Here is a 16,585-nt window from a genome sequence, read left to right as displayed (position 1 = left end):
TTAGCATAAAGACTGGCAGCAGGGGGAAACAGCTGGCCAAGTTATTGTTTTTATACTTCTGTGTATGGAACAAACAGGTACAGTGTGTTAATCAGCTAGCTTTAGAGGTGCTTGTGGGCTCATTTCTTTTAATAGTCTGCTGGCTGTAGTTTCATATTCATCACACAGAGACTGCTATATCTTCTCATCTGATTCTCGACAAGAAAGAGAATGATCACATTTTTCAAAACGTCAAACTATTATGCTCCGATGGCAAATGACTTGTTTGGCAGTGAGAGGTGGATATTTGTGAAATTTTTACTTCAATAGTCAGAATTGAGTGTAGATATAGATAGCTGTGAAGGTATAGTCTGTGATTATTTACACCACAACTGTAATCTACTGTAAAGTTTTAACCAACGTCTACTGATTTTAGTCAGTAATAAATTGGCGACTGAGTATAAATGCATCTGTATGTGGAAGATACAACTTTTGGTGAGTGAGTATCGTGGTAAAACCTTCACCAAGAAGACTAAGGAACACTTTGCTTTCATTCTTTTTGTTGGACAGTGTTTTAAAAGCCACATTAAACTGATTCAAATTAAGAAAACAGCCACTGTGCATGCTAATCACTAAATAATGCCTCCATATTAGGTTCCTGGAACAATAGCTAATTGAACCGTTAAAATACAATGAGAGAATAGATTAAACTAATATACTGAGTTCATATACATTTTTGTTGCTCTCTTTGTTTACTGTACAACATAAATATAATCAGACAGGTATTTTCCAGAAGAGAGGATCTGATGTGGGCTAACGTCCCCCCCCCCAGAGTCTGTATTCTAGTCTTGTTCTTCGAGCAGCAGAGGACCAGTAGAGGTCAGGTACTGTATTAATTAGGAGCTACCACAGATGTTTCAGTGAGTTTAGGCCACATCACCTCCTTGAGGCTCAGCATTAAATTGCGATGGCTCACAGCCACCTGGTTATGATTCACATAAAAGGCACCGTAAGAAAAACAACCTCAGATAACAATTTGAAAAAATGAGGCTATAACTTGCCTGCTGAATCTCAAGATATTGAGCTCACACTGAGACTAAAGGCAGTGTCGAAACTTTATTTTTCTTCTATATTAGTTTCAGGTGAATGGTTCAGCAAATAGATTTAAAGGGTTATTATGTCGACTGAGACCGTATTCTGGGAACATCTATCACAATTTTGCACATACTTCTTTACTTCCACACAAGGAAATGTGAAATGTATTGAGCTAGTATCCATTAGAATACCCAATGCTGGTTTATATTAAACGGTGAATTCACACACACACACACACACACACACACACACACACACACACACACACACACAGTATCAGTAAACCCATAAGTATTCTCCTGCAGCTGTCTCGGAGCAGAAACGTAGTGTTTGTAAAGGAATCCCAGAACTCTTTTACAGGCAACTCACTTTCCTCATATTGCATTTGCAGTTACATTTTCCTTTCTTCTTTCATGAGTCCAGGGTAATGTACCAGCAAACACTTCACCCTCGAACGGTCAGTATTTCGGTTGATTTTGTTTCAATGAAGCTGTATTATTTCCGGATAGTTATATGAATTTTCCCATACAAACCCCCAAGTGCAGACGTGATGTTTTTGCAAGAGAACACTCTGCAAGATAAAAGGAAGTGGAAGGAGTGATAAGTAGAAAAAGAAGTTATGGAAATCATTTTTGCAGAAGTGTCGAGTGTGTTCAGCGCACCATCCTTTTCTGCTATTTTGTTGAAGGTCATATTTAATCTATGTAATTATTGTCATGCAATTTAATGCCACTCTTTGCCAGATTTAAAGTCCTCTAGGGTGCACCTACGCAACGTTTTAAACATTCCTGTCGAAAAGAATGAAACTCATCTGCTCCTGAAACATGTTTTTCACTTCTTTCATATATCTGACATCAGGGAAATTACCTTTTCCCTCTCCTGCAGCTGAATATATCTCTGAAACAGAGATAGTGCCCTGAGGGGTGGGCTGTTAAGCCATAACATTGTGCAAACACATTCCCATTCAAATGAATGTGTTTGACCATCTTCTGCAGGATATAAATCCAGTTTGTACTGTTTAAGGGGAGACATTATTTGCTTTTAGTGTGGTCTCGAGAGTAATATCTTATAAATAATGTGTTTGAATCACTTTTTCACCCCAGTTTCGTTTCTCTTTCTTTTCTATTCTCTTCCCTTATTTGTAACGTACCTGTGGTCTGACGTCTTAGCATTTGGCCTTCCAACATGTCTGATGGGTCAATCTACAATTTTGCTCCTATCAAATTTTGTGACTGAAACTCCCGGATGCTTTGGAAATGTGAATTGGAAAGTTGAATGGACAGTTGTAAAACATTTAATAACAATAAAGAACGTCACATGTATGTGTAGGGACATACATGCACAACATAATTAGCCCGAAGTTTGTACTGTACTTCCATTTGTCTGTACCATTTGTTGTAGTACCTACAGGGATTTCTCTATTTTCAGACGTGAGTAGAAGAAGATCCCCATCCCAAAGGTCGAGTAGGGAGAGGCAAACAGGGCCTATGTGAGTCATGCTGTCATCTAAAATAGTTGGGTGTAACTCAATACCAACATGACAGGAGGTCATCAGACAACAAATGGCGCTGGGAGTCAGCTGGATGGGAAACATGAGTTTCAGAAATAACTTTGATTGCCAAACACCTCTGATGGCATCCATATTTCTAAGTACATCCACAGTGATATTGCTGGTTAAATTACCATATGGCATTGTACAACGTGTCTGAGGGTTCAGGCAGAATGTCATATTGTGTTTATTTACAGCATCCTACAAGCCGTTCCATGATTTAACACTAGATTTAATGGAATATTGAAGTGTGATATTGAAGCTAACATGCTATAGACTTTGCCTTGTTACATTGTTCTTCTCCCTCCTCACTGCATCGTGGCGTAGTTGTGGAATAAAAGCATCATGTAAACACCATTGTCAATATCAGCATCAATTAAAGTAATTAAATCACCAGATGGACAATTTGAAAGAGAACTTTCCTCAAAAACACCTTTAAATCTGTTGAGAGGATTAAGACAAATCCGTGTTGCACATACATATGCCTCAGACATCTTTTTATTTAAAGGCGTGAGTCAAGTAAACACTTTGCCCACCATATCTTCAGAAGGGTTGAAAAATAGATCCATCTTCACTCGAAAAGCCCTGTAACAACTAGGGGCAGCTAGACATTTCTTTCAATAATTGTGACCTTTTTTGCGAAGGGATAATGAGCACAATTTTCAGTGAAAGCTCAAGAATACCTCTCATCTTAAACACCCACTAAATGCCACAGATGACCAACATGTGGGTGCATAAATTGATGATTAGCCAGCAGATCACAGCAGGTCGCTGCAGAGTAGATCACGGATGGCCGTGGGTACATGGGCGGACAAGTGTGTGCAAATGCAATTATTTGTGTGCACTTGCAGGTAGGCGGTGAAGAGGAGGGGGATGTTTGTATATGCCTGTGTGCTTGTAAATCTAAATTTGAACCTGAAGTTGCATGTGTATTTGCATGTGCATCTGCTAGAGGAACATTGTTCCATTACACAATGCCCGCCGTTGACATTCTGGCTCAACCTGTCAGCGTGCACAAAGGCCTTTCTCCCAGGCTTCGACATCTGTGAACATGCTGCTGGCCAGGAGAGATAGCAGTGCTGTATCGGACATGTGTGGGTGGACGACAGCCTGCAGAGTCCACTCTGACCTCCGACATGATCTTTCTTTCATGGCTGCATAACTTAGACTGAAGCTGAGTAGAAAACATCACTGACGAGGTAGTTAATATTGAATCAGTGCCATCTTACTAATCAAACAAACTGTGTCTCAATGATTGATGACGCTCTGTCAGTAGGGCAGCAGTAAGATATATTCATCTTCTTTGTTTCATTACAGGTGCTAAATTCTAAACTCATAGCATATCTAGTGTCTCCACAAGTCTCTGAACATGGCGACGGCTGAGTCAGCTGTCCCAAGACACACGGCGGAAAAACATGGGGGAAAAGCATCCGCCACAACGCCATCTGTCAGGGTGATTGCAGTGTAGAGTGGTGACATGAGCTAGCCAGTGGAACTCGCTCACATGAACTGACATGCAGGCCCGGCTGGCCCGGCTACGTAAACAAAGCACAGAGAAGCTTGGATTACAGCACACACAGAAGGAAAGCGACTTCATTATCTGCTTATTACTCCACTACAATCTTTACATTACAAAAAGCTGTTTGATGCCATAGAAACGCCCTGAATATTGTCGAGAGAACATTTTTTAATTTGACTGGTGTGTAGCAATCACAGTACTTCAAAGTTGCCTTTTTTTTACTTTTACTTTGAGGTCCCCAATCATGCCAAATAGTGAAGTTGTTTTTAAAAACCAAAATCAACATACCATCTGTATTTTCACGTCCTTCACTTTGCCATTTCAATCTTTTCAAAAATACTTCTGAAAATGGATTTTTCTGAGGGTTGCACGCAGGTTACAGTTAGGCAGCTTTAGCTATGGTGGGGGGAAAAGACAATCTTAAGTTAGACTTTGGTTATATGAATATAGAATACATTCCAGAGTTGAGGGAACATATATTCCCCCTTCAATGACCCAAACCCTCTTCTTCTGCATCACTCCACTTGCAGGCTGCTGCTATCAATGTTGTTCTTCTTCATATGCCCCATTTTGGTTGGAAAATCACGTGCACAAGGCAAGATATTAAACTTCTTTTATAAAATGTCACAAAATAAGATTGGTCACAGGAACATAATCTTGACATCAATCATCCCTCCAGGTTGCAAAAAGATTAAACCACTGACATCTGAGACATGACATTTATTTCAAATTTTAATAATAGCTCCCCTACTGTGACAACTCATGTAAGGATTGTTCTATTTGTTATGTGCAGCAAGTTTCATGTCACTCAGACTAATGGTGTAGGAGTAGACATTTCAAACTGTGAAACTTTAACCTTTAAATATAGTGCCCATTAAGCCAATTCAGAGTGCATTTTTAAAACATGGCCACAGTGTGAAAATGTCGTCCTTTCAAGTTTCATCAAACTAAGAGCAGTAATGCACTAAGACACATTTTACAGGCAGACACTTCCTATTGATACTCTCACGCCGTCTTTTCAACAAAATGTCCCCATTATAGAAATCTGTCTTTTCCACTCAGACTTTCAGGTTATAGCTATAGCCTACACGTTGAAAAGCGGATTTTGAAGTTTAATAATTACACCATTGGGATTATTTCCGTCTAACCTTCAGCCTGTTTCTCTTTCCCCTCACCCATAATTTGGTAGTCAAGTTATTCCACTGGACCTCAGGGAACGAGCAGAGTGGCGATGGCTGCTGCAAAATTTAAACCCATCATAGGACAAGACCTGCAGCAGGAAGCTTCTGAGTTCGCAGTGTTGATTACATGGTCCTATCTGGAGCTGCAGCCCACTGACACATTCACTACTTTCACCACTTCTGCACAGTAGATGGGTTTTATATCTGATGTATTGCTTCACATCCATACAGTGTCAGTTACAGAAGATCACCAGCAGAAACAGAAATAAACTGCCTTGATGATATGCTTTTAGAATCCCTGCCATACCCATCACCTATAGTCTCTGCTGTACTTTTTAGGTGTCTTTTTAGTGACCTTATTGTAATGTATATAGCATTAAAAGTCTCTATCACTGGTAACCAAGTCTTTTCCTTTTTATTTTGTTGTCATGCCTGTACGCCCTTCATAAACCTTTCATGGGATGACTATATTTCTCATCTTTTCTCCTGGAGGAGCTGCCAATATTTCTTATTTTTTTGTATAAACATTCATCGGGATCTATTGTATGTATATCTGTACAGAGAAATATAAGCTACGGTGCAGTCTACAGTATGAGTGTGAGGGTTGGGGATGGGGGTTAGTTATATAAGAAGCCTGGTTGTTCAAACAGAAGCCCTCCGCCCTACAGGGAGTCACTGCGCAAAGGCAAAGCTCACCAAGTCAATATCTCACACATATGTTCCTTTAATGGGCGCGATTCTTCAAATGCATTTACGGTCCTCCGAGAGCATTACGGTCCAACTATTTCTCAGGGCTATTTACAATAATGTCCCCAGTCATCGTGGTATAATTAACCCTGAAGTGCGGGTTTAAGTTTAAAGAAGTCAGCAATTAATGATTACTTTGTTGTTTTGTTGTTGTTTTTCTGCAGAGTCATTTCAGATGAGTCTTCGGTGTTCATGAGATTAAATATTCAGTGGCCTCGGCTGTGCTTTCAAAGCTTGTGTCCATGCTGGGTGTCTGGATCCCGGCCCCTCTTCTGGGATCCTTCAGTAAGGGGATGTAGGTGTCGCTGTGACAGGAGCGCATGGCGTTGTCCCAGACCCCTGCGCCGCAAACATGTTTGTGGGCGCCGAGCGCAGCCTCCAGCTCGCCGTCGCCGGAGCGCAGTGCCATCAATTCAATCTCATGCTTGGCAGCAGTCTCCAGCACCTGTTGCTTGTTGTAGAACAAGACGAAATTGTTGATGATGGGGTGTATCGGCAGCGCTATAGCGATCACCCCGCACAGAAAGCTGATGGCCGCGTTACACCGACCCAAAGTGGTCTTGGGGTAGACGTCTCCATAGCCCACCGTGGTCATGGTGATCACAGCCCACCAGAACGACTGTGGGATGCTGGTGAACAAGGTTTCCGGGTGGCTCTGCTCCATGGTGTAGCCCAATGCGGAGAAAAGGAAGACCCCCACGCCCATATACATGAGGAGCAGTCCGAGCTCTTTGAAGCTGCTCTTCAGGGCAGATGTAAGGGTCTGGAGTCCAGCGGAATGGCGAGCCAGCTTGAAAATGCGCGCAATGCGCATTATGCGTAAAGCCTGCACCGCCTGCTGCACGTTAGCCAGCTCCATCACTCCTGTGCCGATTGAGGTCAGAATCAGCACCACGAAGAAGGGCATGATCGCCATGAAGTCGATGATGTTCATGAACGCCAGGACAAATTTGATTTTATTTGGGGAGGAGATCAAACGCAGGATGTATTCAATAGTAAACCAGCCAATGCACACCGTCTCGATGACCTCCAGAGTTGGGTTCTCCGTGAGGTTACCCTCCGAGTCCTCCACCTGCAGGTCGGGGAGGGTCCCGATACACATCACCACGGAGGAGACGAGGATAAAAATGAAAGAAACTATGGCGATTATGCGGGCAGGCAGCGTGGACTCCGGCTTCTCCATCAGCCTCCAGAGGCACATCTGGAAGCGCTGCCAGCCTGCTGCAGACGGATCTCCCTCTCGGTCCACCAGGATAGTTTTCACTTTCTCTGCGATCTCTGCGAGTTCATCCTCCACCTCATTCAGGTGGCATTTGCAACAGTCGTCTAGAAAATCAGAGTCGATCTTCCAGAACTCCATCTCCTTCATGAAACATATTGGACAGATGCCTCGTTTCATATGAATCTCTCCATAATAATACAGCTCGACTATACACTTAAACGCGTCGGGGTCTCTGTCAAAGTAAAATTCTCCTGTGTCAGGGTCGTAGTCGTCACATAGTGAGGATATTTCTTCGGAAGACTTGAGTGAACAGGCGACCAGTTCTGCTAGCCGAGTGTCCGGGTAGCGATTCAACACGTCCCCATACAACACCTGTTTCACCCCGCCGATGTTCACAACAATCTCCGTCTCTTCGCTGGCTTCAGAGCCGTTGCTGTCTCCATAGCGCGTCCGCTGGATCCCCCACATTATGTTGTCAACAAGTCCGCCACAAAACAGCCCAGGCCTCCGAGATTTTCACACAATTATACCGTCAAAGTAAACACAAGTCCCCAGAAGCCCCGACGCTGCACATAAAACCTCAAATATCTTCTTATATTTGTGTTTTAGTTGAACTATATATATATATATATATATATATATATGTTTGCTCAGAGGTGACTGCAGCGTGAAGTCTTCTCAGCTCAACATAACACTCTTGCGCGCTCTGAGAAAGTTGGTATTGAAGTGCGCGTACGTCAAGTGAGCCACAATCAAACCACTTGACTTCCGGTAATAACTTTCAAACTAAATCCTTAATGACCAATTTTTTTTCTTTTTGCTACACCACCAAACACTCCTGAAGGCAATTTGAGCCAATTATTTAATGGAAAAAAAGCAGTTAATAATCAATCCATGTCCTCTCTGAGAAGATGTCTTCTTACAACGCCCACCATTGCAAATCTTTCTTCTATAACTTATATCGTCGCGCTTTGTTTGGGGCAAAACAGCAGGAAAAAAAATGTATGTGCAAGTATTTAAAACACACACACACATACTAAAATAAGAATATAGGCCTATGTCACCATATATGTCACCCTAACGAACCAAATGATCATTTAGATACCCTAAAAAAAGAATATCAACGTAAGAATATCAGAGGGGGAAATCTATTTGGGCTCATTCAGTCATATTGACAAAATCATCAAAATAATGCCCAAAGATCAGGATACAACACTCATTATAACTAGAGATTTAACAGATGGAGAAAATCACAGTTAAAAATGTATGCTTTTATTTCTAAGGCTATCGTCGTGTTTTCCGGTCGCGCTCAGCGCAGTGCAGACAGGAGCAGCTGATGTATCGCCACCGTATGTAATGAATTGTGAAGCAGCAAACTGGGAAATCCAGGACACGCACTCAGCTGGGTTTTCGTGGCAGCTCGAAGAACAACAATTAGTTAATGGTAATCGATTAACAGGTAACACAAGAAACCTAAATCATCCTCTTTTTTACAATAATCTATAAAATCCTCTTGTTATGCCCCCGACCAAGACGCATTGCCTATCACCCATTTTGAATGCATTATAGACTATCACCAATTTACCCAGACGAAATAGATTAAGGCTAAATAATAATTAATCTTAATAGCCTAATCTGGGAGAGAATGGCTCTTTAGTGATAAATGATAGTGATGGTTGAGGATTACGAGTACTTGTGCCATCAGTGGAACCATTGAAAGGAATCTAATGGGTTCTGAGGCTACTTTCAAATATAAATCCGTAAAATAAGATTTATTAACAACTTGAACTCTGAGTTCAACTGATCTATTCTGTAATAGCATACACTGAATTATTAATTGGCAGTCAGACAGACCAGCGTCCGAACAGTATTTTGCCTTGTTGTTTGTCTCCACCTAGTGACACAACCTTCACAATGCAGTAGCCTAAATGCTTACGTGTTTCTCCTTTCAAACAGCGGCGCAAATTAGGAATCCATGAATAAGTGATACAAAAACAACAATGTAGCTACACTACAATAAAGTCCACTGTTTGAGTTGTTGACGACTGTAAATTCTTAATGCCACAATACCCTCAAATAATGACTACAATGCAGTGGTGCAAGTCAAACTTTGGTTAGTATTAAGTGCCTTTATAGTGTTTACATTTACAGTGGATTTAAATAAAAAGGTATTTTTTTGTATTACAAATTAATTTACTGACATGAGTCACTTTATTAAGACTTGAGACATTTTTATTCTGTACTCAATAAGTATTCTTCCAGGGACATGTACAAATTATCAGTGGCATCTTGAGATTACATTTCATTTTCATGTTTGAAGTACTTGTAGCCTACTTAACATGAGTGTTTCCATTGTATAGGCTGCTAGTTTGTACTTCTGCTTACATTTCAGAGGTAAATATACATTCTACTTCGCTATTATTCAACTGCTGAAATGACTTTGCAGATTAAGATGCTGAGTTTGTAAAAATATGATACATTGTCAAAAATGTAACTAACCCAGACGTCTATAAAGGCATTAAATAGCTACACTTCAACTGGCTGCAACATTAAAATAATGATTACAACTTATTGCATCAGAAGCAAGTATCCTATATAATAACTAACGTTACTTTAACTTTCGAAACTTAACATAAACTGTACTGATAATACTACCTGCCTGCATTTTGTCTGTATTTCTGGTCTCTATTCTCATGTTTATTTTTCATATGTTTGGATCTCCTCTCAATGCAGTTATATGTTGCAACTTATACTGTCCTCCTCTCTTGAGACGGGTCCACTTGTCGTCAGTGTATCGGCTCCCTAAACTACACGGCGCACGCTGATTGGCTGAGGCGCAGCATCGGTACAAGTGGACCAATCAGCGTGGGCCACGGTGAGGTCTACTTTTCCCTGGGAGAACTAAGCAGCGGCAGCAGTCTGCGAGCGTTGCTAACAGAGAAGACGTCCAGAGATAGAGAGCAGCTGAAACCATGAGACCACTTTTACTTGGTAAGTGACAACAGCAACAGCAACAGCCTTTCTACTTGTGAAACAGTCATTTGTGAGTTAATAACAGGTGTATTGGGCATCTGTTGTGCTACTGTAGCTTGCATAGCTAAGTTGAGCTGCACAGATCACTGCCAGGCCTCCGTTATCGTTCAATCAATGCATTAATAAACGGAAATGGCATTTTGCTGTTACATAATTCTGCATACAAACTGTATTTTGAATAGGCTTGTGACGTCCTTTCAGTCCTTACTTTTGAACGCGTTTGAGCACAACGTGCATTGTTGATAGTAAACCCCCTTTGTATCCCTTCCTACAGGAGTGCTGGGCTGCTCCCTGCTGCTGTCAGTCCGAGCCTTTTACTCCGCTAGTGATGATGTTGTTGAGCTCACACCCTCCAACTTCAACAAGGAGGTGATCCAGAGCGACAGCCTGTGGCTGGTCGAGTTTTACGCTCCCTGGTGAGGTCCCATTTGACTCTTGGTGGCCGTTCTTTAATGGCAACAAGTGTCCTCGGATGAACCAAGTAGTGACACTAGTGACCTAAGTTTAAAAATACAAGCATCTTCTATGGACTCTGTGATGTTTTGAGTCATCTGTTTTGTAATTGCTCGCCCTCACAGACACATTAACCTTATGATCTGAGAGAAAGGCAAACTTGTATGTAAAGATGGTACTTCCTCCTTGGGTCAGATTGCAGTTGAACAGTTCAAGTTTATTTGCAGAGCGCAATCACGTCGTGCAAAAGTAATTCAACGTGCAAGATAAGGATACAGGATTAAAAAAAACATAATCAACATGTTTTAGCATATATTCTGGTAAACAACATACATAAACACACTCAACACAGCAAATAGATGGCTACATTTAACAGAAAATGACTAGATGTTCTATTCTTGATTGAATTTTTATCACAGCAGACATTTTGACTTTTCACAATAGACGGCTGTTATGTGACCTGAGGAATTAACTTGAAACATGTCAGATAGAAGTATATTCAGAAGCCAGACCATGAGGTGCTTTATGCACCAGGAGCAAAGCCGATTCTGTAGAAGACAAAGAACTGACAATGAAAAGTGTTAAATATTCACAGGATGTGTTAATATTGAATAATTTGGGTCTGTGATTCATTTGAGTGACACACACTTGATGATGATCAAATTCAAATGTTTGTCTACCACCTTTTCTAATTTGCACAGATTTGAAAGTGTGTCTATTGCTAGATTACAATAGAAACAACACATTCATCTTTTTTATAACTAACCACGCATCTCTTATTCATCCCCACAGGTGTGGCCACTGTCAATCTTTAACTCCTGAATGGAAGAAGGTGGCTACTGCCCTCAAGGTAAACAAAGCGCCTCTCGTCTGGCCATTTACCAGTTGAGCTGCATTCTGACATCTACCAGTTCTACCGGGGCAATGATGACAAAATCAAATATCAGAATGTGTTTTTAGTGAATCCTGCTATATTGGCAATGTGACAGTGGGATCTCGAGGGTGTGCCTTCACTAGATGTTTGCTTTATTACTTAATAATTAGGCAGATATGACTAAGCCGGTGCACTCGGCGAAATCAAACACATAAGACAACACTTACGTTTATATCACAATAACGAAGCTCACAGCTTTGTTCCACCTACAAGTGTTTTCCACGTTTGTAACTCAGCAGTGAGAATAACAGCAAACACAGGCGGGTGACGTGGGCGGACATGGGACTGTAGTCAAATATTACTGAGTCTTTTTTTTTTGGCTTAAAATAAGGTAATATTATTTTTTTATAATTGAAAGTGCTTCTCCACACATAGCTATCACCTCTAATATTTTCTTAACAATATATGTGTGTGTGTGTGTAAATAGTAACTGTTGCATTTGTTCATTGACATGCTGGCTTCCAGATACAATGAATAACAGGCTTGCTGTGATTGACACTCAAACCTGTGTTTTTGTTTTTTTTCCTGAAATCCCTCAGGGTATTGTGAAGATTGGTGCAGTAGATGCAGACCAGCACAAGTCACTGGGTGGCCAGTATGGCGTCAAAGGTTTCCCCACCATCAAGGTCTTTGGAGCCAATAAGAACAAGCCGGAGGACTACCAAGGTACAGCCAAGACCGCTGCAATAAACAAGTAACTTTTGTTTGGTGAAGACGCAGCTTTGTGAGTTTGAAATCTTCCTCTACGGCGACCTTATCAAGCCCTGCTAAAAAAGCGCTTCTGAAAAAAGTGAAATCTAATCAGTTCAGAGAAAAGGGGGCTGTAGGTGTCAGAGAGGCAACTAACTTCATCCTTTCTCAGTAAATCAGCTTGCGTTCAAGGCCTTGTTGAACACTTTCTGACCATTGAAGTTATTGTGAGGAAGACTTGAGACTCTAAATGAATTTCCTCGGCTTTGAATCCCCTTCTTCCTTCAGGCGGACGCAGTAGCCAAGCCATCGTGGACGGAGCCATGAACACTTTGCGCACGCTGGTGAAAGACCGGCTGAGCGGCAAGTCTGGCAGCTCCGGCTACAGCAAGCAGGTGGATATATTAGGGACCCCGTGCAGCGGTTTGTTGTCGTTATTTCAAATTAGAAACCCTTAAGTGAACTTTAAGTAACACTCCCACTTCCTTCCAGCAGAGCGGTGGGGGCAGTAAGGAGGATGTGGTCGAGCTCACTGATGACAACTTTGACAAGCTGGTGTTGGGGGGTGATGAGGTGTGGTTGGTGGAGTTCTTCGCCCCCTGGTGTGGACACTGCAAAAGGTGAGTTTGACACCTCACACAGTCCACCCCCAGCTGTAAGAAACAGTGAACCCCCCACACACACCCCAAGATATCAGTCTCTGAGAAACAGTATCTGTTTGTTTGTGCTGCTCAAAGCACTGAAAAGCGTTGCTTGAAAGACTAAACGACTTTCTTTCTGAATACAATGTCCCAGTAAATCTGGATAATCCAAAAAAAAAAAACATATATTTTTTTTAAACCATCACTTTTTTCCTGTTGTTGACAGCCTGGAGCCCGAGTGGGCAGCTGCAGCCTCGGCCGTCAAGGAGCAGACCAAGGGCAAAGTTCGCCTCGGAGCTGTGGATGCTACTGTGCACCAGGCTGTGTCCAGCCGCTACGGGGTGAGTGAGAAGTCAATGTGGTTACATTGGTACACAATTCTGATAAGCAATAGTTGTACTAGTAGACGCAACAAAAGTGAGAACCTTCGCTGGACACACCCTCAATACGATGCTAGAAAGCTGCTAAACTTGTCTTTTCTGCAATTTTATTCAGTTTGCGACTGATAACATTTCAGATTAAGCAGCCATTGTAATATCAACTAAGAATTCTACTAACACATATAATGTATCGGAGATACTTTCCTATACTGAATCCTTAAATAAATATCAATATGCCACTAAATCTACGGTAATGATTTGCAGAACTGGAACAATATGTGTTTTATGTGGGGGTTTTTTTTTAGGTCCGTGGATTTCCCACCATCAAGATTTTCCGCAAAGGCGAGGAGCCGGAAGACTACCAAGGAGGCCGCACCCGTGGAGACATCATCGAGAGGGCTGTGGACCTGTTCTCTGACCACGCTGCTGCTCCTGAACTGCTGGAGGTCAGTGCACTCTGCAGTGTCTTTGCATCATACATACATACATACATACATACATTCATGAATGAAAGGTTACAGTGCCGGTATTACACTAAAATAAAAGCGTCCGTAAGAATCTGGAGAGGATGCTTTTTTTGAAATCTAAAAGCCATAAACTACAAGATTATCATCTTTTTTTTTAAAGTTATGTTTTCTACAGTGTTGATGAACACAATTGGGATACGATTAATAATCTAACTTTACCAACTTCATCATCGGTTGTTTAGGCACGAGCAGTGACGGTTACCCTGCCAGACAAGACAAACAAAAGAAATTCAGACCCTTAATGTTTGTCTAGTTATATAATGACGTAAGTTCACAAAACGTTAAACGTGTGTGTATTGTAAATGTTTGTCCCTCAGATCCTCAATAAAGACATCCTGAAGAAGACCTGTGATGACAGTCAGTTGTGTGTAATTGGTTTTCTGCCACACATCCTGGACACAGGTGAGACTGACTCTGAACATGTTCAATAGTTCAGAAGTTTAACCTTAAAGAACAGAAAACAGATCTGATATCTTTAACACGATTATAGTTCACTGGGTGTTTTGAGAAGCTCAAACTATTTGAACTGATGTAATGTATTATTCAATAGCTTATCAAATGCAGTCTGGTGCATTAAAACATCATTTTAATCCTTGAATCGCTCACCGTGAACCTTCCTCGTATCTCAACAGGCGCAGAAGGTAGAAACGGCTATTTGAAGGTGATGATGCAGATGGCTGAGAAGTACAAGAAGAAGATGTGGGGGTAAGGATGACTGCACAGTCGTGGATTATTACACACATTACTAATTGGGACTGACGAATATCCTGTTCTCACCCTTGTCAGCTGGCTGTGGATTGAAGCTGGAGCTCAGATGGAGCTGGAGGCCTCTCTTGGTATTGGTGGATTTGGCTATCCTGCGATGGCGGCCATCAACGCACGCAAAATGAAATTTGCTCTGCTCAGGGGCTCCTTCAGTGAGACTGGCATTCATGAGTTCCTCAGGTAGGTTTATTTATGTATTTTTCATAATAACAAGAACCAATGTTAAAATGTGCTTTGGAGTGAGCTGGACGATGGCGCTCATGTGGTTCATCTGTTCCTCAGGGAGCTCTCTGTAGGCCGGGGCTCAACCGCCACATTGGGAGGTGGAGTCATGCCCAAGATTCACACTGTTGAACCCTGGGACGGCAAAGATGGACAGGTGAGTGGGCGCATCGCAGTGGAGTTAAATCTCTGACCTTATGTACAGATGAGTTTTAGGCCTTCAGCCAAATAGGTTGAAGGCCGTGCTGGGCAGACATTTTTATTAATCGTATAGGTGAGTTAGCACACATTGGATATTTTACTCCACGTTGTACGGATGAATCGTTGAGGTCTTGAGAATTCTACTTAAGTTATTTAAAAAAAAAAAGATGACCTCGTCCACAAACTGTTAACAAAAGAGAACAAAATACAGCATTTTGTCAAATTGTACAATGAACAGAAAGCTGGAACACAGAAAGTGAAATATGGACCTGCAGTTGGCTTTAAGATGAGACCATATCGTCTACCCGTCATGCAGCAAAGTTCAGCTTTACTTCTATCACAGCACAATCTTAAGTCGAGACCGTCAACCGGAAATCAAAGTGTTCAAAGACAAATCTTTGATCGTTTGGAACGACTACAGATCCGGCAGAAATTTGGCCCGGTTGTAAAATGTTGGGTTAAAATGTTGTTTCCTGGTTTAATGCGTAGTTGCGTAGTGTCTCTGCCCTGCTTCATATAAAGTGAAAGTTTTCATGTTTATCCCCGTCTTTGGTAACAGTTTTGTCTTTTTATTTTCAACTTCAGCTTCCCGTGGAGGAGGACTACGACCTCAGCGACGTAGAGCTGGATGATGACTTTGCTAAAGTTGAGTTATGAGCCCAAAACAGGGCGGGAACTGACTTGGTTCAATTTGGTCTGGTCCTGCGCGACACCGCCTCCCCTCTCCTGTGGACATACGGGAGGCCCGGTCGCCCAGTTACTGAAATATTCCAGAAAAGACACATGAGACACCTGCAGTTTCTCACATCATCTTTGTCAGTCTCACAGGGGGAGGGGGAGGGGGAGGGGTAGGGGGGGGGGGGGGGGGGGGGGGGGGGGGCATGGGTCGTGTCTCTGGAGTGAACTCTGCCTCACATACCTGCTGAACATTAGAAGCTGCATGTTTATACGGCGGCCGCCAGCTGATAGGGGGAGGAGGCTATGGATGTGGCATTTCAGTTGTTCATTCAAGTCTTTTTCAAACATTGTTCGCCTCGCCCCTTTTCAGCCACCCTCCAAGCACCTGTTTTAAAATGTGGACTTGTCAAAGTAACACTTTAATGTCCAACCTTATGCGACTCTTTCTATATTTGTTTTTTTTTCCTCTCTCTCTTTTTAAACCAGTAAGTGAGAATCTTGCTGGGTTTTCATGTTTGTCCACAAGGGGATACTGTGGGACTTGTGTAGATTTTTCTTACACGACTTTATTTCAATTGTGTGAAAACAAAATTTTTGTTACAAAAATAAAAAGGAATAAAAACAATCACGGCCTCATTATTCACATAAACTGTAACAATATCAGAAAACTCAAATCGCCGGGCACATGCAATACCGAAGGCGTATCAAAGTTGTTCAGAGGAGCAACTTGTTAAGCTACAGTTGATATCCTGAACAACATGAGCCACTC

At 41.9% G+C, this 16,585-nt stretch overlaps 2 protein-coding genes across 3 annotated transcripts; one reads left to right on the top strand and one right to left on the bottom strand.

Annotated features, from left to right (window-relative positions):
• Positions 1–4,807: 4,807 nt before the first annotated feature.
• On the bottom strand, positions 4,808–7,853 carry LOC306711842 (voltage-gated potassium channel regulatory subunit KCNF1-like). Its single transcript, XM_079180903.1, has one exon. The coding sequence runs from the start codon at positions 7,758–7,760 to the stop codon at positions 6,261–6,263; it is 1,500 nt and encodes a 499-aa protein (XP_079037029.1). The 5' UTR covers positions 7,761–7,853; the 3' UTR covers positions 4,808–6,260.
• A 2,334-nt stretch (positions 7,854–10,187) lies between these two features.
• pdia6 (protein disulfide isomerase family A, member 6) lies at positions 10,188–15,968 on the top strand. Of its 2 annotated transcripts, none has more exons than XM_079180338.1 (13): positions 10,188–10,283; positions 10,600–10,741; positions 11,571–11,628; positions 12,252–12,378; positions 12,691–12,797; positions 12,898–13,022; positions 13,270–13,384; positions 13,729–13,869; positions 14,268–14,352; positions 14,583–14,655; positions 14,737–14,895; positions 14,998–15,094; positions 15,724–15,968. In XM_079180338.1, the coding sequence occupies exons 1-13, from the start codon at positions 10,265–10,267 to the stop codon at positions 15,793–15,795; spliced, it is 1,320 nt and encodes a 439-aa protein (XP_079036464.1). In that variant the 5' UTR covers positions 10,188–10,264; the 3' UTR covers positions 15,796–15,968. The 2 variants fall into 2 exon arrangements, with proteins under 2 accessions (XP_079036464.1, XP_079036463.1); XM_079180337.1 differs by having other exon boundaries at positions 12,895–13,022.
• Positions 15,969–16,585: the final 617 nt, after the last annotated feature.

Source organism: Pholis gunnellus (genome assembly GCF_910591455.1).
Source record: "Pholis gunnellus genome assembly, chromosome: 19".
Taxonomy (NCBI): Eukaryota; Metazoa; Chordata; class Actinopteri; order Perciformes; family Pholidae; genus Pholis; species Pholis gunnellus.
Note: the sequence above shows the minus strand (reverse complement) of the source record. Positions and strands in the feature narration are given on the sequence as shown.

Coding starts and splice junctions, on each gene's coding strand:
- LOC306711842 (XM_079180903.1), bottom strand. CDS start 7,760: ATGTGGGGGATCCAGCGGACGCGCTATGGAGACAGCAACGGCTCTGAA.
- pdia6 (XM_079180337.1), top strand. Junction 14,353..14,582: donor GCCACACATCCTGGACACAG/GTGAGACTGACT, acceptor GTATCTCAACAG/GCGCAGAAGGTAGAAACGGC. Junction 14,896..14,997: donor GGCATTCATGAGTTCCTCAG/GTAGGTTTATTT, acceptor TCTGTTCCTCAG/GGAGCTCTCTGTAGGCCGGG.